Below are 25,129 nucleotides of genomic sequence, written 5' to 3' on the forward strand. Positions count from 1 at the left end.
TGGCGCCAGCGGAGTATCATAGAGAGAGAGAGAGAGAGAGAGAGAGAGAGAGAGAGCCTAGAGGGAGAGAGAGAAGAGTGTCCGAGAAGAAGCTGAAACTTCGCTGCAGACTCTACTGCACAGGTTGGTTCCATCTCTATAATATTCTTTTAGCACGTGAGTGTGATATTTTGGCATAGCCTACGGAGACTTAACGGTGCCTGTGCGGGACTCAGCATTGACCTTAATATAATGGATTTGATCTCCAGCATAACCACAATAATAACCATTTACGCGTTGGTTTGAACCAGTGGAACTTCTTAGTTTGCCAGTGATAATCGCGCATTCCTCAATTCTCTTCCCACTCATCTTGTATTTATATTTTTGTAAATAAAACCAGCAGACCACATTGGCGTGGAAGCGCGTATTCCACGAGCACACGATTGGCGCACTGATATCGACATCAAACCAGAGGATCGAGTCTCGCTATGATGTTTATTAAAGACACTTTGTATGGATGGAAAACGCTTGTTTTTTCCTGGAAGCATGCAGGGATTTGACCACCCCACTGTCCAGTCACAGAGTCGTTCCCATGTGCGCGAATGTGGAATTGAATGGTTGCAGCAGAGATGAAAACAAAAGGCTTTTTTGCGCACACACATGAGAGCAGTTACAAATAATGATCTGTTCACACGTTACTTACACGTTTATTTCCACGCGTGATAAACACGTTGTCGTGTGTCCTGTTATGATGTTGTCATATGCAGCTAAAATGATTTACCCACTCGGAAGGCAGTTATTGAGGATACCATTTTTTTATAATAACACAGTGTACCCTCATTTTCAAGCAAGACGCGTGGATGAAATCATTCTATATTCTATATATAGCCAATATTGTTTACTCGTGTTTTTATCGAACAACTGACTACAACCTATCAAATATTGAAGTGATCTGTCGGGTTGCCAGGTCACTAAACCTGAAAGACACCTGATCACCTCAGGAAATGGCTTCACACCAGCCCCGGCTATTTATACCTCCGGAGGATGCTAGTCCTTTTCACCGTGATGGTGGCACATGCCATTAACACGACGTGGATCCAGTATATCCAGCTGGACCTGATGGCAGGGAAGCCTATTGTGTGTGTATTTTCTCTGTGTGTGTGTGTGTGTGTGTGTGTGTGTGTGTGTGTGTGTGTGTGTGTGTGTGTGTGTGTGTGTGTGTGTGTGTGTGTGTGTGTGTGTGTGTGTGTGTGTGTGAGAGAGAGTATAATATACAAATAACTTGTGAAAATTAGAAGAAAAAAATTGAAACCTAAAAATGATCTCTTCAGATTTTCCTCCTGATAATTGTTGTTTTTGTACCTAAATGACATTACATTATCTCTCAGTTAATGTTAATGTATCATATTGTCTTGGGAGTTTTTTTGTTTGTCCTTACAGCATAATGAATGCAGTTGTTGTTGTAAGTGCCAACCGATTTTTGCTTTTGTACACATTGGCAACACTACACTGCACTTTTAAATGGCATTATTACAATCATGGTCAGAGAGGGAGGGAGGGAGAGAGAGAGAGAGAGGGAGGGGGGGGGGGGCAGAGTAAAGAGAGATGGTAGAAAGAGAATGGAAACAAAAGGGAGAGAGAGGGTCAAGAAAGAGAGAGAGAGTGAGTGAGAGAGAGAGAGAGAGAGAAAATAGGGGCTTGTGTAAAGCAGCACATATGGTCTCGTGACGTAACGGACGTTCTGACAACATTGCCCGTGCGTGCGCGTTTATGTGCCTGTGTGCACGCGCGTGTGCTGCTCAGGATTACACCCGAGATATCGGAACCCAAAAACTGAATTCGTCTCGGATGCGTGTCGTAAAACACGCACACCCATAAGCAATGAACGCCGTGACCGCCGCCACCTGCCTGCTCGTCGCCGCCTTCGGCTGCTATCTGTACGGCAGCGATGTCTTCTCATCGCTGCTCCGTGTCTCTCTTGCAGACCCCTCCATGCCCGAGCCGGGAGCTGCTGCGCGGCGCAGCCCGCAGGGAGTACCCTACGCCGACCTGCCGCACATCGTCAACGCCGACGGGCTGCACCTGTTCTGCCGCTACTGGGAGCCCGCCGGCCCGCCAAGGTCAGTGGAGAACGGAGCAGGGGGAAAACTGTGTTTACGGCATCGAGTGCGTGTGTTACGTAGGCTACGTGTGAGAGGTGTCTATTATTATAAGTATGTGAAAAATGATTATCCTGAGTTGTGAAGAAAGTGCTTCTGATCACATGGCTGTTTTCATTCCGCGAGTCACATGAGCACTGCAACTTCCTGCATGTTAGTCTTCAGTGTGTGTGTGTGTGTGTGTGGTCCAGGGCCAGCTGTTTAAAAGTTGGGTATCTCTACCCCTGGCCAGTGCAGATGTATGTCTGAAAGTGTCTGACCAACAACAAAAACAACAACAGTAGCAACAGCAGCTGTTTGAATCCACACTCACCCATGGTCATTTATTTTCTATGGAGGTTACGTCTTCCTCCACCTACAACCAGGAGTCATCACTCGCCAGTCAGTGCTTCTCCACATTAACTGGTGATTTGAATCTTCACATGGGTTACATTATGAGGATGAGCACAGCCTTAAAAGAAGCTGTGATGAGCTGTAATCCACTAACAGTACTGAATGCACATGTAGGCATTCGGCACATGTTTATACAATCCTCACGTCTTTGTTGTAGGTCTAGTAAAAGGTGCTTGACTACTGATACATGCAACACAAAACATGCCTTGGTTAAAGTGATACAACAACATGTTGTAGCCTAACAATTTGTTTTTTTATTAATCAAATTAATTTGGACAGTTGAGTCTCATTCTGTGACCCAAGCTCGTTAAAAATAAAAAACATTCTAATTATGTTAATCTCTTTATAGTGGTGAATGCCAGATGCACTAGTGACTCATACTGGGTCATGACCTTATTTTTTAAGAAAATGAGGAACAGTGGTACTGGTTTGAGCCACACGTTCAAATATTTTGCAAATGAATCAAACAGACATTTCCTTTGGTTTGAAATCCTCTTTACACTTTACTATCGTGAGAAAGACAAAATAATGCACTAAATAACAGCTTTCAGCGGAAAAAACAAAACTAATTTCAGTTGTGTGTTTCACTTAGACTCACCAAATCTGTCCAGAACACAAGGAAACGGATAAACAACAGAACGGGCTGTGGTCTCCCTGATCACTTATTGTGGAAAAACCCAACTTTCCAAGCATGAGGAGCTTGCTATCAAACAACAACATCTGTCTCCTCATACCCACAAACCCTTGTGTTTCGAGGTTGCGGCTTGTAGTCGATTTGAATGGTATTCTCACCCTTCATCAACAGCTTTATAGTCCATTTGCAAAAGGCCTGAGAAGCTGACTCATAGGGCATTCTGGTGTCTGAAAGAGTGTAAATCGCAACGTTGTCTCTTAGTCAAAAAGACATCAAACAACACAAGTAGATGATTAATGTGTCCAACAAAATAGCACATAGTGTCCGCTGGTGGAGGGCCCCTAAGGCTGTGAACTCTCTCGGCCGTGGCCAGGGCACCAAACAGAATACAGATGTCACACTAAAGCTGGCCTACAGATCACACAGTTGCATGCAGCACAGAAGGAAAGGGATGTGACAGAGACACCCTGGCACATCTGGAGTCAAGACATTACTGAACTCTCTCACACGAGGCTCACACGTCTCAGTAGAGCAGAGACTCATTAACTGTCTGTGCCTCTAATGCATAATTTCTCCGTAGTTTACAACATCGTGTGTTTTTTTTATAGGCCGTTATCCGTGATTTACTCTGTATTTGTGCATGTCGATTCCTAAATACTTTTGTGCTGATATTTGTGAACGTGACTGGCAAACGTTGGGTTGAACTTGTCTGTCTGATGCAGGTTCACAGCGGCAGCTCTCGTTAAAATATAAATGTACTTGATTCTGCTCAGGCAGTGCATAAACATTCAACCTTATGACGGCCCACAATGCATCTGAGGGCTGAGGCCATAGTGGGGTCCCTAAACCAATCCCCACACTTCCCCATGAACAGAACATGGACTCTCTGCTCATCATTTGAAGCTTATCAACTAAGAGTCTTGGAAATTAATAACCAATCCTAAAAAAAATGTTATCCTACTCCAGCTGCCAAAAGCGTAGATTGGCAAAACACAACAGCTCTGTTTGGTTTTTTTAAAGTAAAAAGCTGAATCACTGCATGCTTAAAATAGCTCCAAATCCTTCTGTGTTGTAACCGTTTGGATGGCTTATGTAACAGCGTTCTCACTTGAGGCCAGATAGTGACCGCTCCAACGATGCATGCGGTCATGGCCCAGGGAGGCCATGTTGTGTGTCTGTCATGATGGCATTATCGCTCGACCTGCTTGTGCTTTTCATAGCTGATAATAGCAGATATTGTGTGGTCGTTTCACGTGTACTGTAGTCCAATAGAGAAAGGTTTAGAAGCTGCATCTAAACTCTCACAGGACATTTAAATTCTTCACTGAAGCCCAGACTAATGAGATCATTTTAGCTGAGCTAGCAGCTCTTTAAAGATGTGTGTGGTGGGTTAATTGGACCTTTTACAAGCTGGCAAAACAGAAGCTATTCAGTAGCCACCCCCACCATTAGCCCAAACTGAGTTATTGGTCTGAATATGCTGCCGTCAGCATTTATCAGAGTAAAATAGTTTGTAGTTCTAAGGGGAAATTAGTCTCTCCTGAACACTCATTTCTTTTGGGGTCAGTGGGGATAAGTGGTCGTCTCCCGTAACCACAAGGTAGCCGGTTCGATACCCGCTCTCCCGATAGTTGCATGTCGAAGTGTCCTTGAGCAAGACACTGAACCTCCAGTTGCCCCCCGGGCGCTTCCCTGCAGCCCACTGCTTCATAATAACTAAGAATGTGTCAAATGCAGAGAAGAATTTCCCCACGGGGATCAATAAAAGTGAACATTTCTGTCTTTCTTTCTTTCTTTAATGCAACACCAAAGTCACACACGAAGTGTCAGCGGAGAGTAAAACTGCTGAGCAAGCGTCACGAAAGTGAGACACTCCAGTCTGCTGCCTGTCGTACAGCGGACACTTTACTCTGATACCTCCTGCGCTCTGAGGTGTCACAATAAAGCAGTTCTCTCTTCTTCGGACTCACTGCAGCACTCAGATCAGTAATTTAACTCAACGTGACAGCATGTCAGAGCCCAGTTTATGAAATCTCTGCGGATGCAGCTTATTCAGAAGCTTAAAACGTTCTATAAATTAAAGAAAAACAAGTTTCACATTTATCCCATTGGCATGAATAGGATACATAGTTTAATGTCAGCCGCAGTAGCAGCCGGTGCAGTGATATGCTTTGACGATCAAAGGAATCGCCAGATAAGATATCTACCGCTTGACAGTTTATTGAAACGGCAGCCAAACGACTCAAACTCATGATCAAATGTTTTATAGTGATCGATGATTTCAAAAAATTTCCATGATGACGTTAAATACGGTGACTTCTGATAATATCTTTTTAAGATCTGGTTCCTAAGAACTCAAAAAACAGACTGCAATAATTTCCATTTTTTATATTTGTCATCAATTAATCTGATGTTTCTTATTGATCAACCGGTCATCTGCATAATGCCAGAAAAATAGGGAAAATTACAACTTCCTAAAACCCGCATGGCGTCTTTACATTGATTGTTTTGTTGAAAACCCGAAGATCACATAATGTCACACTAACTGGAGGCCTCTGAGAGGTTTGATGACTCTGAGGCTCCAAATGTTGGAGCAACAACATGTGGAGAGATTATCTGAGGAGCCAGTTCTTATTTCTGCTGGTTTGTTCTTCTCAGGAATTTAGCATTCAGCCGGCCTCCCTGGTCTATTTCAGAAAACATGTCTATGGATTTGGAAATCTGCTGCTGGTCGACCAAAAAGCTTCCAAACATGTGATGCAAATATGTCTTTTGATTAACAGACAGCTTGACATGTGACATAGCAGCAGTAGATGGCTCAATGAGAGAACATTGTAACAGCTGCTGGTGGAAACTCATCACTCTTTGCTCTTAACACTTACAAATCTTTTTAGGATGAATATTGACCCAAGGACAGTAATGACTTCCCTGATATTGATTATTGTATTTTAGAGATGCACCGATCAGGTTTTTGGCGCCGATCACCGATCACTGAAATCAGTATCTGCCGATCACCGATAATACCGATCACCGATCACTGAAATCAGTATCTGCCGATCCGATAATACCGATCACCGATCACGGTGTCGATTGAAGCATTCTATTTATTGTGTAGCATTATTGCTATGAGGACTATGAGGAAATACATATATAAAGCATCTCAAACATTAAAGAAATTACCGATTTCTTTAAACATTTAGGACTTTTACTTTGAAAAATGTCCTAATTGATACATTAAAATAGTTTGATTGCTATTGTAGGGGATTTCAGATATGTATGGGACACATCTGCATTATTCATTTCCTGGAACTCTTGGGGAAATCTATTTACAGGACTTTTTTTAACATACAAAAGTCAGACTTATTTTTATAAACTCTTCCTTGGTACAGTAAAAATGTTTTAATGTTAGCATAATTTAAGCTAAATCTCAGAAAAGATCTATAATGATACAAAATCAGTTCATTGTTTACTTTTATATGTTTGTGTATGATTTGTCGACATCTTATTTTGATAAACGGATGTTGTTTCACGTGGTTCTTTCCGCTAACTTTGCAAAACCGGATGTTGTCACTTAAATCCTTCAGCTAACTTTATCAAAATCCTCGCTCGCTCCCGATCGAATGCGTTTACCATCATCAGTCTATAGGGGCTCAGACATGTGAGTGTCGGCTGAGTTGACCCAGTGATTCAACTCGGGGGACGGGGACGCCGCACGGTGCGTGAGGATCCCCTCGTGGACCTCTCACTCTGCGGCCCTCGCGGGGCGCATCGTCTCCGTTGCGATGCGCGGCGATTGAAACGTCTGATAGTTCTCGCAGATGTTACGTCATCTGATCGGCCGTTTTGATCGGCCGTTTTGAGAACGCCGATCAAAACCGATAATGGGAATATCGGCCGATATGGATCGGCGCCGATCAGATCGGTGCATCCCTATTGTATTTACACTCGCAGTTCAATTATTACATCTTTTCATTTCTGAAGTTTCATGTTTGGACTTAATTGCTTAAATTGTGAAATTAATCGTAGGAATATTTTTTCTTTGGTCACGGACTGTGATGCTTTTACATGTTGTACATGTGCAATAATACCTATCAGAAGTCAATTCACAAACTGTGGGCAGCGAAAGAATCTACGAATATTCACTCGTACATTTTAAGGAAGAAAGCAATTAAGCAATTCTGATTTTAAATGTTTCTTGTTGGGATGAGTTTCAGACGAGGGCCAAAGGTCAATAGGTCAATAGTCACGACTAGAATCAGGAAGTAGGTGAAAGGTGGAGGGGAGGGGCATCAACAATGATTGACAGATCTTCCAGTTGACGTCCAACTGGGGCTTTGAACTCTCATGGAGACTAGCATACCAGGCATACATGCACTGCACACCTGCTTATTTCACATCACTAACATACAACTGACAGTCACACACAAACAAACACACAGTTAATGTAAATACTTCAAGCTGTTATTGACGTTTTTGCTGATGATTTTCCTTTTTGTGTTTGTCAGACCATTTAATTTCCCTGCTGCTCGCTGCCACTGTTACGCTTGAGGATACTTTACGAAGATAAAAGCTCTTCAATGGTTCCCATTGAGCTTGGGGGAATATACACAAAGCAGTGATAAAATAGTAGGGCCACTTGTATTCCCATAAAATGCATTGAGTAAGTACCAGCTGTGATCGTTTACTGTGATTTTATTTGAAAAGGAAGCAGAGAAAAAGTCTTCCCACTGTTGCCCTTATTCACATCCATATTAATACTGTAATAGTAAGAGAGAATTATTGCATCAGTTACATTACAAGCAACAGACATAACATTAAAATAAACTGAGACATAAATTGTACAAACAAATAAATCAATATCAAAGTATTCTTTATCATTATAAGGATTTCTATAAATTACCTTTAGTATATTAAATGTGAAAGTGGATTGTTGTAACAACATGTTGTGATAAAATGCATCAAAGAACAATTACATGAAAAGAGAGCAGTTCATGCAAACACGCAAAGCTGCAAAAATGAAAACGTGATAAAAGTGGCAGAAATGTTTGTATTTTATTGAGGCAGCATTAGTGCATAATTAGAAAGAAGTGAATTCCTAAGACAACTACATTAATATTTCTCTTTTTCTATTTCTATCTGTGCATGCAGATAGTTGGATTTTTATTTATTCTCCACATAAGAGAGTGCTCTGAGCTTGTGACTTACAGGAACACTCTATGCTTCTTGTTTATTTGCAGTATCAGTTAGCTTTATACAAATCTCCACGAAGCAGCGGTTTTACCCTACGAGGGCGGTATCAAGACCTCCTCTGCATGTGCATGTCCCCCCCCCCCCCCCCCATCATCTATTCCTCTGGCATTTAGTTTCCTGTCAAACCTTTCACATCAAGGGAATGATTGCATGTTACGACGGTGACTGTCTTTTTTTGTGCCACAAATAAAAAAAGCTCCTGAGCTCTACAGTTTTAAGGTCTGCAAATTGTAATATTTACTTGTACTGGCCATCAGTTTCAAAGGTTATGTTCCATAAACACCTTATTTAAAAATTCCCTGTATCAAACCAAGCATTATTTTTTTTTTTTTACTGTTTCTGGAGATCGATCCATACATGTCGTCTGAGATCGTTGTGGTTCCCATATGCTCTCCGCCCAATTCTGCACTCTGAAAATATGAAAGTGGAACATTGACAAAGATCATTGCTGGTTTACTTTCACCGATGTAAACTTTCCTTCTGTGGATGCATGCTGTCTATCTGCCTCCATTTTTCTCCATCACACAGCAATTTCCTCTGTTTCTCTCTGCTGTGTTACTTTCTGAGCAGTACAAATACACACACACACACACACATACAAACACACACACACGTACACACGTTTTTCTTTCCAGACCGGTTTGTCACACTTCGTTCCTCTCTCTGCCTCCATGTCATTTCCAAATTGTCACCATGTTCTTTCTGTCATATCCATTTAGTTTTTCTCCAAGTGCATCAAATCTCACTGTCACCTGGGAATACACGTCCTCTCACAACGTCTGAAGGAGTCTGAAACACTATTGAAGGTTCTTGAATTAGTACGGTTACAACGACTGTAACCGTCAATAACCGTGACTACACTAGCTGGCTTGAGGGACCTGCTTGCGTGAGGCAGATTCTAAAATATGGTCATTCAAAATGCAGCTCTGACTTGGCCTATAATTAAATGTAATCTGTTTGAAGAACAGTCATTGTACCTGGAATACTCGTCACTTTGTTTAAATTTAGCAGGCTGGTCAGGCGGTTTCTTTACTTTAGATTTATAGTCTTAAAAAGTGACTAAGTTGCGACTAGGTTTTTTCAAAAGCTGCTGATGACGTCCTGTTTCGGTCTGCCTGATGTTTATCTTCTTGTTCTATCTTTGGTCTGCTCTTCTTTTTCTTTTCCTTTAATCTTTGCCTCAATATTTCTACACACACACAAACCATTAAGTTTGAGTAGTCCAAGTATATTAATCATATTAACATGCCAATGTCCGGTGGTTCTGTCTCGTCCTCTGGATCCTGTCAGCTCTGGACAGGTGGACGGCAAAACCTTCAGCGTTAATTTAACTCGACATTATGTTTATAGAAAAGCGCACCAGCAAAAGCTAATTCGACACATTCACAGGGTGTCGAACAATTGTCCCCGAGATGTCGCAATTGCAGTCAAACATAACATCTTTTACTTTCATCTACCTGTGTCCAGCCCAATCAAGTGCAGCAAAACTGAAGAGTAATTGAATAATGAATTAATATGTCTCTTACCAGCAGACATGTTGACTCTAAGAAAGCGATTCTTCTTCATTCTATTCAAGAAAGCCATCATGCACAATACCAGGACCCTGATACTGAAGCATCTAAATGGAATGCGGCCCCGGTTCATTTTATTACTTACAGCTGTGTAAGTAATCCTGCCGTCATATGTCAAAATGTCAGAAAGGCCTGTCATTCTGCCGGCACACGCCAACACAGTCCCAATGCCAATGTTCATGACACGTATCACCATGATTTATGATGCAGATTTTCGCTGCTGGAAGGTTTGTGAGTTCTTAAATAATCTAGCAAAAGCCAGTCAGGCAGCATTGCATTAGGGGATTAGGGTCTAGGCTTTCTTTTGGGTCTGTGGTTGTTTCGAGGAGCTCTGAGGAGAGCCAGAGGGGGGACTAAACTCTCACTCTCACTCTCTTTGAGTGTTTTAATAAGGCTGGTTGGTTCTACGCCATGTTGTTCCAGCAACTAAAACTGGTGTGGGAGACAAGTGGGTCTCCAGTTCCCATGAGAGAGATGAGGTAGAGAGAGGGCGAAGAGAGATCATGAGAAAGAAAGATGAAGACCACTTTTCTTGTTACTGGAAGATTAAAGTATTTCAGCTCCACTCAAAAGAATCATTACATTTGTATCTAAAGAATAATCATCCAGATTATAAAGGCCCTAAAGATTATTGGTAATGTGTAGAATTACAAAATCATTCACGAAATATATCTAGTGGTGAAACTGTTGTTCTATTAATTAGTCAACCTAGTTTGACAACTAATACATTTAGATCAGTTGTTTGGACTGTTGGTATTTATAGACTGAACAATCATTTATTTAAAAGTCATTGAAATAATCAATAGTTGCAGAGAGTCATATAAAACATCCTTGTAAATTATACAGGCAAAGATACTTTGAAGGAGTTGGATGGAATATCTGTCCGTCATTGGACGTTTCCCTGTCATGCCCCCACTTATTTGTGATTGGTCAGTGCTAGTTTGCCTTCAGAAGGAAGTTTGCATGAGCCTCATAATACCAAGGGCCATATTCACAAAACACCAGATGTCTAAAAGTAGCTCCTTTTAAGAGGAAATTGTACCTAGAAAATCTGTTCTGTGTAAGATTTAAAAAAACAATTCCCACTTTCTAAGATGCCATGTTGATAAAGTCCTTTCTGGAAAACTTAAAACATCCCAGGGTGTTGTGCATTAGTCCGCCCTGTAAAAGAAGGTTGATGGAGTTTGTTGAAGTAGTGTAACGTCACAGCCTATTGAAGTAACACTTGTCCCAAGCGAATGCTTCCTGAGCCTTGCCAGACCAAGTGATGCAAAGTGGAAATAGGCTGAGCCGACATACTGATGATGGCTGAATAGTGTCACTTTTCTGCGGATGCCTGTATATAATTAAATGCAGACGTCTGTTGAGATAAGATTTATGTGCAATTAAATCCTTTGAAAAACAATACAGAATGTTTACTGTCGCCAGACGTATGGCCTTTATTCAATTGAGTGTTTCCTCTTTCTGGCGAGAGGAAGCAAAGATGGAGAACAAAGTGAGAGAAAGGAAATAAGAGAGGATATCAGGCAGACCAGCGGGGTATTAAGGGAATAATGGGACGGCAAGAAAAAATGATGTCCCATTGCCGTGCACAGTGTGTTGTTCACTGTACAGTCGCCATAACAATGAACCCAGATTAGCCCTATTAATCCCCTGCTGCCCCTCGGCATGTGTTATTGAACATTGTGCCCATACAAAGGCACTCATTCACACACACCCACACAGACACACACACACAGACACACACACATACAGTACATGTATACGCACACACTTGCTCCCAGCCAACAAGTGCAGAGGAAGTCTTCGCCCGAGGCGATGGCTTTTCCAAAAGGAGGGAAAGAGCAGCGGGTGAAATCAGAGTGATTTGTTAATGAAGTCTGATGAACAGATACTCCCATTCTCCTCTTCTTCCCGCCTCTCTCACTCTCTCTCTCTCTCACTTTCTAACTGCCTTTCACTCGCTTCCCTTTTCCTCTGCTGCTGAATACATTTGGGCTAATTGTCTGCTGCTGATTGAACAGGCTTCTCAGCTGTGCTGCTGTTCAGAGAAAGAACACCGCAGCGTCTCAGTGCTGCTCTGCTGCTTCATATGCACTGACAGAAGAAGCAAAAAAAATAACCTGCTCTCACAGCCACTGCATTAATTATCTAACTCTTTCTGAGAAAACACGTTAAATTTAAAGCAGCATTTCATGTATGATACCTTCTCTACAACGATGTAAATGGATGTGAGAGATGAAATTAACAAGAGATTAAACTGTAGGCCTTACAAAATGATAAGAGCATGTTTTTGACATTCAGTGGCGGTTGTAGCACACAGACAGTACGCTTCCTACAGTAGGCTATACAATTAATAACCTATGTATTATGATGCAATAATTTAACTAACTTGAGTGTCATTTACTTAATTATTTGTTACCGCTCTAGATCGTAGTTTGTGAGTTGTGTCTTTCCCTCCTAGCAATCATGACTAAAATTAAAATCCCTCGTCTCAAGTTGCGTGATGAAAACATTATGAAACAATGTCGTCGTGGAACCATATTTGATATTGACGAACCTGAAGAGGCCCAATATACATGACATTCAAAATATGAAATGTGCCCACCATTCACTCTCCTGTAGATCTGCGTTTGCTCTCTCCTGAGGGAAATATCTGTCTCTGTAGCTGCTGAATGCTCCACTATGTTCCCTCGCTACAGTCGCTACCTGTCCGAGAGCTTTTTTTGGAGGAAAGCGGGCTGCTGCGGCTGAAAACAACGCCGTTAGAGCCTCAATAAAAACAGTAAACTGCTTTACTCACTATTAATTATCTCTAGGTTGATCACGACGAACGACACCTTTCATGTCCTATTGTTATTTGGTACATTATTGTAAAAAGAAACAAGTGTTAGCCACTTAATTAAATGATCCACGTCTTTTTTTCTTATGCTGCTAAAAAAAAATTTTACTCTGAAAGCCATCTTTTTTTTGTTTTGACAAAACAAAAAAAGTTTGCCTCGAGGGTAAAGTGACTGTTAATTTAATTTAAATTGAAACATCTGCCAACGTGTAAAATATGAAAACAATATGTCTTCTCCGTGAGCAGGACTAGGACAAACACAAATAAAGAATACATCAGAAAACACAACTCCGCCCAAAAAATATTCTTAAACCATGTCATTTATGTGCAATTTACTGCTGAAAATATAAATCCCTACATGGTTCTGCCTCAAACTAGCTGGAAAAAGTTAGTTTCCATGACAAGAGAGTCGGAATGTCTCAGCTGTTTTTGGTTTTTGTTTTACTGGATTCCTCCAGTGTTTGTTTTGAGTCGAAGGGGTGCGTTGAAGGCAAATAGACGGACAGATGGATTCAATTCAATTCAATTCAGTTTATTTGTATAGCCCAATTTCACAAACTACAAATTTGTCTCGGAGTGCTTTACAATCTGTACACATAGACATCTCTGCCCCAAAACCTCACATCGGATCAGGAAAAACTCCCAAATAACCCTTCAGGGGGGATAAAAATGGAAGAAACCTTTAGGAGAGCAACAGAGGAGGATCCCTCTCCAGGATGGACAGGTGCAATAGATGTAATGTGTACAGAAGGACAGATTTAGAGTTTAAATACATTCAATGAATGTGACAGTGTATGAATAGTTCGTAGTAGGCATGGATGATAGCTGCTATCTCTGAAAACATATGTTTGTCCCTCTATCATCTCTGTTTCTCGCAAATATGTTAAGAGATGAATCGATAATTTCACCTGAGAAAACACACACACACAAAACCCCACACCAGGGAGAGTTATCATTGCGTCAGACTATTTGTATGTCTTCCTTCCCCTTCCAGCCTCTCTTATTAAAGCCCTCTGCTGCTGGATGGAAATCTTCTCGGTTTACCTCGCCTGTAACAGTTGGATGAATCGAGGAAGGAAACACAAACATAGGTTTTGTTTGTCTGAACACATGACTTAACTCTTGCTTCTCCTCAGGGCTCTGGTGTTTATCGTCCACGGGGCCGGGGAGCACTGTGGGCCGTATGACGAAATCGCTCAGAAGCTGAAGGGACTTTCCCTGCTTGTGTTCGCACACGACCACGGTGAGTCACAAACACGCACATCGCATGACATTGGTGGGCTCACACCTGCCCTCGTGGTTGCCCTTGAGTTCATTAGTAGTTCAAACACAGAACAGCTCATCCATTGGCAGCTGATTGATGTTTTCACGATGGATTTTTTTTTGCTGCAAGTGTGACGAAATACATTTTAACCAAAAAGGTCAAATGTATTTCGCCACACTTGCAGCATGTCTGTATGAAGGGCCACAAATATTGGAAGGATGGAGATCTGATATTCATGATCTCCAGGTAATGCATCTCAATGACCTTTAAATATCACTCGGTTGAGAGTTGTGGTTTTGAGTGAAATGTCCATACAACCTTGGACAGATGATATTTTGGTGAAGATGTCATGCATGTCCCCCCCTCAGAAGGTCATCAACATGTTTATACCGAAATACTTGGCTTTACATAGAAAAAACATTCAGGCTCAGCTGCACTTTAATGAATTAGTTTAATTAGAGGGAGTGTGTCAACATGCTCCTCCCCTCAGTTGGTGAACATGGTGAACATTGCAGCCCACCTGCGTGATGGTGTGGTATTGGTGAGCATGTTCATTTCAAAGGATTCCCGTGGCTCAGCACAGACTCACTGAGCCAACTTGTTATTGGGAAAAATTTCAATTTCAATTTCAGTTTATTTTATATAGCCCAAAATCACAAATTACGAATTTGCCTCAGAGGTCTTTACAATCTGTACACGTACAACATCCCTGTCCCAGAACCTCACATCGGATCAGGAAAAACCCGTTCACAGGGAAAAAAGGGAAGAAACCTTCAGGAGAGCAACAGAGGAGGATCCCTCTCCAGGATGGACAGAAGCTATAGATGTCATGTGTACAGAAGGAATCATTACAGAGTTACATAAACACATTCAATGAATATAACAGAGTGTATGAATAGTTCATAGTATACATAGATGAAACATACACTCAAGTTGCACAAGGCAGGTTTTTCTATGGGTATAACTGTGGAATACGCCTACTACGAACTATTCATACACTCTGTCATATTCATTGAATGTGTTTTAACTCTAAATCTGTCCTTCTGTACACATTACATCTATTGCACTTGTCCATCCTGGAGAGGGATCCTCCTCTGTTGCTCTCCTGAAGGTTTCTTCCTTTTCTTTTCCCCGTGAAGGGTTATTTGGGAGTTTTTCCTGATCCGATGTGAGATTTTGGGACAGGGATGTGTATGTGTACAGATTGTAAACCACTCTGAGACAAATGTGTAATTTGTGAAAATGGGCTATACAAATAAACTGAATTTAAATTGAATTGAATTGAATTAATCCTTCCCCCAACTAGAATGTTAACTTTGAACAGAAAACGTGAAATCAGTTTCAAAAGAATGATTTAATTTTAAAACGGAAGAAGAATGCATATTCATAAACGTTTTTAGCTTGATAGGAAACAGTAATTAGGTAACGCCAGTCTCCTCTCCGGTACATTCCCCCAACCAGGTGCTCTTATATGTGTTCAGTAAACTCATCCACAGAGTAACCGGAGAGACAGAGGGACAGAGAGACAGAGGGTGAGAATGCAAAGACCCAGCTGCAAATGCAGAAATATTTGCAGAGGCAGACATCGCAATACAGAGCTGGCATAGATGATAAGAAAAAGAGGGATGGGGATGACTGAGGGGGCTCAAACAGAAGCAGTTTGTTCAGTGGCTGGCAGTAAAATGCCACACTTTTAAAAGGAAAATACTGAACTAGAACAAGTCCCTGTAGACCCTAGTTTTCCATCTATCTATCTCACACACTGCCTCGGGGCAGCCCCTGATAGAGTTCAGCAGTTGAGATCTGTCGCTTCTTCATCCTTTGTCACAATTTTCTCTCTCTCCCTCTCTCTCTCTCTCTCTCCCTCACATTGTGCACAGACTGGAGGATTGTTCCATCTGTCACACACTTCAGTTATTTACCAGATGACAACCTTTAAATAGGTGGCTGGTTAATTCACCCAAAATGGAACAGCAAAATATACCAAACTGATGGCAGACGCGCATGAAACATTTGGGCTTTTTTTGTGGAATGTGGAATGTGATGAATGCATATCACTTGACTCGTACCGCCCCTGCACTGATGTCTCATGTTGAGGCAGTGGGAAAATATTCATAATGATTGTTTGTTTGGTGATGCCCCACATCATGTGTGTCCTCCCATTGCGTTGTTGGACAATAATAGAATTGTGATAGTTAATTAGATTAAGTTTCAGCATCCATCAATCCATGCAAAGATTTTTTTCTCTCCAATTCTGACTGGATTAGAGTAGCTACCCAAAGAGGGCATGACCTGGAGAGAAACAATATGCATTGTGAGTTTATTTTAGACATAGAAAAGGGTAAGATGATATTGCACACGCCATAACATGTCCATCCTCATTTGTACAAGTATATTCATCAAGCACTTTGCTTTGTTTATTTATCATCCCATCCATAAAAAAACCAAGTTTGTCAACATGCAATCACATTTCATCATAAAAATGTGTTTAAGTCTATTATGATTAATTATCTGTTTGGACTCTACTTGTGGGTTTCCACAGGAAAGAGTTATAGTTATTGACAAATACATTAATAAACACGTATATCTGCTAACAGTTACATTATGGTGAGTTAGAAACCTGACAGATAAATAAAGGGCATATTTTTCTTTTGAGCTAAAATGAGAACTGATATTGTTCAGACAATATGTGTTTGTGTGTGTGTCAGTTGTCTGTTGTCTGAAGTGTGCTCATCTGGGAATATCTGTGTGTCCGAGATCAACAACAGATGTGGCTCCGGTAGCGTGTGAGGTCATTGATCTCGTGTATGAGGGGATGCAGCGTGCATCGATCTGGAGTCTGCAGCGTTTCCTCGGCACTCTCCGCAGCTGTGATTGGACATTGATTTGCACGTTGTAATGATCGCTTCAGTATTGAAATGGGGGCGCAGAAAAACATGTAGCGCGAAGGCATCTTTGTATATATGCGCCGCACACACAGTGTTTATAAATACACACACACGCTTAGGAATGCAGCGCGAGAGCAAGAAGGTGTGAACTGCACATGTGAATGTTTAGGTAGCTCAGTGATGGTATTGGTTCAATGGTTGCCATGACAAACCACCTCACCTCTCAAACCACTGCTGCGGAAAGCTCTGGGACTGGGAGACGACACACAATCAATGTATGCATACATATTCATATTTATGTCCTCCTGACCATCTGTCAGTCACATTTTCACCTCCTCCACTCCCGCCTTCCCTCCATTTTCTCTCAACTTCACCTTTGAATTGTCTTTTTTCTCAACTTGTGTTTACTTTTCACTTCCTCACTCTTCTCCTTCTTCCCCTCGTCACCCTGTTATTTTCCTTCTCCCTTTTTTTCTGTCCTCCACATCCTATTTGTTCCTGTCTTCTTCTTCTTCTTCTTCTTCTTCTTCTTCTTCTCACCCTAATCCTATTAAGGGTGAGCAAGGCAGGAACCCAAAAGCAGCACAAGGAGTTCTTTCAAAATAAAAAGGTTTCTTTAATCGTGTACTAAGCAGAACCACAGTCTGGCAACAGGAGAGAAACTAACGATCCAACAACATCAAGGGGTATGGGTACAGTTTAAGTAGGCAGCGTCCTAATTGACGATCAGTCCCAGCTGCTCGGCAATCACCGCCCAGGGGAGGGAGGAGACAGCCACACCTTCTTGGTGAGCCCTAGACAGGGTAAACACACAGGAGACAGAAGGACAGGGAAACACAGGGAAAACTCTGGATTGTTTTGATGACAACATGACAAATCCAGGGGTAAATGCGACGTCCTTTATTTGATCGTTCCTTGCTTTACACTTGACCCAGACAATGTTTCTTGCTCCGCCATCACGAGGATGCATGAGGCCAATCGGACAGACAAACCTTTTATTTGAAATCTCATACTACATTGCAGTTTTATACTGTAGTGGACAAACAGATGACACACAATGGTGTATCTGTAGGTCGAAATGACAAAAGTAACCGTAGAAAATGTTTCCACCTAATGATTCTCCTCTGGATCTGTTATTTCCCTTTTCAATCTCTATCATGAATCATTACGCCAGGGACATGGGGGAGAGTCTGTTGTCTTTCAGTAATAAACACATTTAAATGACTGTTCAGTCACAAGTGAGGCTGAGAATCCTCAGGTAGAAATACAGTTGTTTCAGTTAAAAATGACTTGCGCTTCTGCTCATAACCTGTATCATTGAATAATGAATTTACAAGCAGAATGTCAATAAATGCAGGTGGAAATCATTTTAAAAATGTTTTGTTGCTATGGCTAGAAACCTATCAGTGTGGTCAAATATGGGAAATATGGACAAGCTGAAAAGGTTTTCCAGTCAAACTGGGGTTCAACCTTAGTTGAAAGTGTCTCGTCCTTCTCTGATATTCCCAGTTCATTGTTTCAGTCATTTTCCTCCCTTTATTTCCCACACAGTTGGCCATGGTCAGAGTGAAGGAGACCGGATGAACGTCAAAGACTTCCAGTTTTTCATCAGAGACTCCCTGCAGCACGTTGACCTGATGAAGTCGCGCCACCCAGGCCTGCCCGTCTTCATCCTGGGCCACTCCATGGTAGGACACTCTCCCTGTCGCTTTATGCTGTTAATTACAGATGAGGTTGTGGGTCATTCTGCGGCTTTCGCTTTATTTTAATCACATTATACATACATTATTGTATTTTCTAGCTCTGAGGATTGTGAAACTCTCACCCACAAGTTCATCGCTCCAGTTTTGTTTGGTGTGAATTTACATATTATTGTTTCAGAGCTCTTGGTACAGTGTGCACAGAGTGTCCCTCTGTGCACACTGTACAGCTGTGTGAATCTGACAGGCAAGCCTTGTCAAGCACAGGAAAGAAAAGCACTCAGATCGGTGTTGAGAGGTTTACTGTGAAAATGTGTCATTCAAATACAAAGGAAAGGAACACGCTCTTCTGTCAATATGACGTGGTTTTATGTCCCAGAATCAGCAGTCAGCTATAAAAATGTAATTAATTTAATCTAATTTAAAAACAGACAGCATGGTGTTCTCCAGAATAATAGGGTGTTTTAATTACTTTGACCCCATGCTTTTATTGATACTTGATTTGGTTTGGCCTCTGTACGATGACCAGATACATTACGTCTGTTATGTGATGACGTAACTCCACCTTCCACCTGTAGAAAAAAACGCTCAGGGATGGTTGGCTATATTGGCTTGCCTTTCACACAGTGACACAGACTGCATACAGCCCTCGGCAGCTGCTGTGTTACAGGTTATGGGACCGGCTCAAGGGCAATGTGGATTTATTTGTCAACGACCAAAAGAGAGGAATGTAGATGGTGTCTATGTAATGCAATGTGTCTGTGACGGTTTTCACCTTTATCATCAATTCCATTATCAAATGAGTATTGAAATATGGTAAATACAGCAGTGGGTGTCCTAATAGTTTCTATGTAGGCCTACAAAAGATTTCTTCAGTAAAATTATTTATTATCAATTTTATTTTTCAATGAATCCATTGAATATTTAGTTTCGTCTTACATTTTCGATCGGCACGTAACGGCTGTCTGAGTTACATGAGAGGGCTCTCATATCTTATCTGCAGCCAGCAGCTGGTTGCATATACGGCTTAGCATGAAGTCTGGAAATAGTGAGCCTAGCTCTCTCCAACAGCAACAACATCCACCTCCCAGCACCTCTGAAGCACATGTTGATCACAAAGACTTTATCAAGTGCTGCTGCCTGCTGGGCAGATTTTGTTACCTTCACACAGCAGAGGGCGAGCGGTTTTCTGCAGTTTCCAGTCTTTGAGCTATGCTAAGCTAACAGGCTGTTGTGGCGTACATATTTCATTTGCACACATGAGAGTGCTGGCAATCTTCTCATCGAACACTATTAAAAAGAAGGAAGCATATTATTACCCAAAATGTTGAACTTTTGTTTGAAAACGTTTACCACAACCCAAATAATTACTAGCTATGAGCAGGTATTTGTACTGTGCATAAGTTTTTAACACATTTTATCATAGAACATGCACAAAAAAGGTGCAAATGCAAAAAACAAGTTAAATATATTATTAACTTCCCAATTCAGCTCAATTAAAGGAATACAAATGGTGTTAAATTCAATGCGGACATGAAAATTAAATCTACCGATGTAACACCTTGTTAGTTGTGTGTGTGTCTCCCCAGTGTCTCTTGATTGTTCATTCCCTTCACCTGCCCTCTGCCTCCCTGATTGCTAATGACCTACACCTGTGGGTTTCCCTCCTTTTATATAATCCTATTCTTTCCCTTGTCCCCTGCCAGATAGTCTTTGTGATTCCCTTTCGTTTCCATCACCTTCAAGCTTGAGTTTTTCGTGTTTGTTTTTCAGTCCCCGTTTTTCACCCTGTTTTTGACTTTTACAATGACTAGTAAAGAGATTTTTGCCTGAGCACACCTGGCCTGTTTCCTCTTTTGCCCCACCACACCCCGGTTGTGACAACAGAGACAGGAGCAAACCAGAATTCTCAATGAAGAAAAATGACATCATGCCTGGACAATAAATGCATCAAGGCCGGCCAGGAAACTATTTTTAACCATTCAGTTTATGGCAGAGCTGCATGCCGTCAACATCACAGCCTCATCACAGACTGTTCTGCTTAGTGACCCACTAACTCGTACTGCAGCTAACGGAACACAAACGGTATTGATGAGTGATTTAATAAATTATTACTGTCAGTGTTTGCAGGTCCAGTCAATTTGTACTCCTTTGAACTCATTTGTGTCAGACGAGCAAGCGGCACGTATTCTGTGTTCACACCGAACGCACAAATGTCTTCATGCACGCAGCTTTATCTGGAGAGTTATAGCTCATATTGCATAAGGAAGATGTCGACTTCACTGACGCAGGACATGAAACAACTCTTTGAACAGCGTGCAGTCAGAGCCACCTCCGTAAAGTCAGAAACATTTCAGGCCCAACACAAACACAGCATAGTTTTGAGCCTTTAAGCTCACAGCTGGCGGACTCTGTTCACACAGGGAACACAGAGTATGAATGCAAATTCCTTACAGAACGGTTCTGTAATGAGACGGTGGAGCCTCGTTATCTCACAGCTAGACCCGTGATTCAGTGGGCTTGTTAGATTCATCAGGAAAAAGAAGGTTGTTTCTTTTTACACCAGATATGACGTGCTTTGAGGAAATATTGTATCTATTTGGTTGGAAAATAATAAATACTGGTTAATGTTCGAGACATTGAACTTTTAACTTCAAGTCAACTCGTTTCAGGGACCCTGTCTATTAGGGCATCATTTATACATTTTTCAAGTTTATGTGTCTTTATAATGACTGTATAAATGCGTAGTAATATGTCATTAATAAGAACAACCTTGAGGAACAGTACCTCTTCCTGGTGCTAGACAGTAGCTTTGTCTTTTTACAGTTGCTAGATCTTTTTATTTATCTGGAAGACCCCCTTCATAGCCTTTTCCATTCCTTACCTGTTGGAAAAGAGTTACAGAGCATCTGGAATGAGATTTGTTTCTTCACAGTTTGTCATACCCCACAGGAATACATGATCTTGCAATCACAAGAATGAAAGATATTTCTGTTTTCTCAAAATCCCCACAAAAAATGTTCAGTCTGGAAGAATGCGTGCCAACTTTACCAGATGATTTTTGCATAAAAAACATATTCGTAAGAAAGCCAAGGCTCAATAGAAAGATAAGCCAGTCTCTTCTGGGAAGGTCTGTTGTTAAACTTTAAAGTTGTAGTTGAAGAACCCTTTAATAATGACTTGCAGACCTAATGGCTTATAAAGTAAGAATTCGATTCCATGCCATTAATGACTGTTGAATGAATGGCTACCAGAGCGTGAGAAAACCATTGGGGGGTTAACGGATTGAACACGTTGTTTAATGTTTAGAAAAGACTTTGATGTGGATGAAGGTCATTCTCTGTTTGTTTTAAAGCAGCAGTAAACATGTTTACATATACAATAATATGCAATAGCAGGGCAGGACATATTACATTTAAGAATTTAAATAATAAAGGAAATTCAAATGTAAAAATACAAATAAAATGTATACAGTGTATCTAAAGTATAAAGTGAAAGTGGTGCAAGGTGTATTGATGTTAATTCATTTCTTTACATCACACTGTCTTCTTTTCAACAGCTTCTCCTTATAATGAGGTCATATTCAACACCATCAGTTGGGCTTCAAGTTTCAAACACTCCATTTAATTCCTGAGTCTATTTTTACAACCCTTTTATGGCTTGTGCTTTGCCAAGCAGCAGTACTGTATTTATACAAAGACCGATGCTGCATTCAAAACAATCTGAGGTTGTTGAAGCCCAGACACAAATAGTTTTGTGGAGATTAAACCACGGGATCCCAGATGGAGGCTTAGAGTGTGTTTAGACATCAGAGTCTGTAAATATTAATGCAGAGCTGACCGAAGTTATGGTAGAACCTTCCATCTTTCTTATTTTTCTCATCCCCTCTTCCCTCTTTTCTCTCTGTTCTTTCCTTCCTTCTGTCCATACCTCCATCTGTGTCATTTCCTCGGATGTTTTTTTTCTGTGCTGTCATGTAAGCCAGTCCCCCTCTACCATCCCCCGCTTTAATTTCCTGTCTTCTCTTTCCTCAGAGATTGTTTTGCCTTCATTTTATTTTCTCATTTCCTTTCTTTTTTTAGAACTCCTATTACATTTTTTGTCCTTCCTGCCCTTCATTTTTCAAAGTGTTTCTTTCGTATTTTTTCCTTTACTGGAAAACAAATAAAATCCAGACCTCAACTTTTGGGGAAACCCAACCCAAATCCCATATTGTGTTGCTATGTTATTCCAGCACTCATTTCCCAGTTTCCCAGTGTTGTGGCCCCTCATCCTGTTTCTATTAGCGTGTTCCTCTGCTCCTCTGCTCAAATTAATCTTTGTTAAGCCGGAACAGGATGACGCAAAGACCATGGGAACACCCTGTGGATTGGACAGCATGTGCAGAGACGGCGCTCCAAAGATAACATCCTGAAGGGACCGCGGAGCAGTTAGCTGAGCCCAGCAGTGTAGATTCACAAATCACCTGCACTGCCGGGAGTTATTTTTTGGAAGTTTCTGGAATATTTTACACTGAGCAGTCATAAGCTAAATTCCTGATTGAATCTGAGACAAATGCGTAACGTCATAAGTGGTGAAAGATTCAAGTTTCTCTAGCCTTTTGTTATGTCGTGCCAGACTCACCACTTTTGGTCCAGAGGGAAATATCTCAACGACTACTTGATGGATTGGCATGAATTTCTGTTCAGACATCTGTAGTACCCGGGAGACTTTTCATCTGCATTCATTCTCAACTGGTCAGAGTTTTCACAAATGGGGTGAAATATCTCCACATCTGCAAAATGGTTTGTCATAAATAAATGACCAAGTAACTGCCTTGTGGTATTGTTCGCAGGACATATCGTCTACAAGCCAATAACACACCATTGTGGATGTTTTGAGGCATGAATTTAAGTAATAAAGATCATTCAGACATCCCTAACATGAATGTAAACTCTAAGTCTTATTTAAAAAACTTTAATAAGTGAAAAGAAATCATAATAATTGAACATTTGAAAGCTTGCAAGCTCATTGAAAATGTGTTAATTAGTTAATTTCTCAGAGAAGAATCCCAGTTTTCAAAAAACATCGAAACATGGACGAGGGAATGCAAATGCCAAATGGTTCAAAGTACCAATCTGTGGAATCTGTGTCTGATCGACCAGACTGACTATTTTACAGGTTTATTTGAGCATCGCATTTGTTGAAGCAGTGATGTGAGAATTAGAGCAGTTTGTTGTTGTTGTATCAGCTGACAAGGCTTTCAGCTCTGGCTCATTCTCACTCTTCCTCATTTTTTCTTCTTCTCCATTAGTGTTTCTGGCTCAAGCTCCATTCTCCTACTTCCTTAGTGCCAGAGGTTTATTCAATTCAATTCAGTTTATTTGTATAGCCCAATTTCACAAATTACAAATTTGTCTCGGAGTGCTTTACAATCTGTACACATAGACATCCCTGCCCCAAAACCTCACATCGGACCAGGAAAAACTCCCAAATAACCCTTCAGGGGGAAAAAAAGGGAAGAAACCTGGAGGAGAGCAACAGAGGAGGATCCCTCTCCTAGGATGGACAGATGCAATAGATGTAATGTGTACAGAAGGACAGATTTAGAGTTAAAATACATTCAATGAATATGACAGAGTGTATGAATAGTTCATAGTAGGCATATTCCACGATGGAGACCTCCACGATCCATCAGGCAGATGGCGGTGGGGAGGAGGAGGGCGGAGTCTCAACAGGACAGTGGCGTAGTCATGAGCAGGAATTCCACGACCCAGACGATCCATCAGGCAGATAGGATCTATGCCGTCTCATAGGGTCCGATGACCCCATGAGACGTAAAGTCAAAAGGACTTCCGGGAGAAAGCAGAGTTAGTAACGTGTGATTGAGAGATGAAAATTCATCCTTAAGGAGAGAAAAAGAGGAGATAGGTACTCAGTGCATCCTAAAACGTCCCCGGCAGCTATAAGCCTATAGCAGCATATCAAGGGGCTGGACCAGGGCAAACCTGATTCAGCCCTAACTATAAGCTCTGTCAAAGAGGAAGGTCTTAAGTCTACTCTTAAACGAGGTGACTGTGTCTGCCTCCCGGACTGAAATTGGAAGCTGGTTCCATAAAAGAGGAGCTTGATAACTAAAGGCTCTGGCTCCCATTCTACTTTTTAAGACTCTAGGAACTACAAGTAGTCCCGCATTTAGTGAGCGTAGCTCTCTAGTGGGGCAATATGGTACGACAAGCTCCTTAAGATATGATGGAGCATCACCAATCAAGGCTTTGTAGGTTAAGAGAAGAATTTTAAAAGTGATTCTTGATTTTACTGGGAGCCAGTGCAGAGCAGCTAGTGCAGGAGTGATGTGATCTCTTTTCTTAGTTTTAGTGAGAACACGAGCTGCAGCATTCTGGATCAACTGGAGGGACCTAAGAGATTTATTAGAGCAGCCTGCTAATAAGGAGTTGCAGTAATCCAGT

The 25,129-nt window shown here is 41.3% G+C and overlaps 1 protein-coding gene across 2 annotated transcripts in view; it reads left to right on the top strand.

The window, feature by feature from the left end:
• The first annotated feature begins 21 nt into the window (after positions 1–21).
• Positions 22–25,129, top strand: part of mgll (monoglyceride lipase) — a 39,801-nt gene continuing 14,693 nt past the window's right edge. Inside the window, exons 1-4 of one of the 2 annotated variants that reach the window (XM_056422867.1) lie at positions 22–123; positions 1,964–2,099; positions 13,965–14,071; positions 18,532–18,668. In XM_056422867.1, the coding sequence (XP_056278842.1) occupies positions 1,972–2,099; positions 13,965–14,071; positions 18,532–18,668 (372 nt within the window). In that variant the 5' untranslated portion in view covers positions 22–123; positions 1,964–1,971. Of the gene's footprint in view, positions 124–1,696; positions 2,100–13,964; positions 14,072–18,531; positions 18,669–25,129 lie in introns of those variants that run through there. The other variant, XM_056422866.1, reaches the window with a different exon arrangement.

Source organism: Pseudoliparis swirei, chromosome 9 (assembly GCF_029220125.1).
Source record: "Pseudoliparis swirei isolate HS2019 ecotype Mariana Trench chromosome 9, NWPU_hadal_v1, whole genome shotgun sequence".
Classification (NCBI taxonomy): Eukaryota; Metazoa; Chordata; class Actinopteri; order Perciformes; family Liparidae; genus Pseudoliparis; species Pseudoliparis swirei.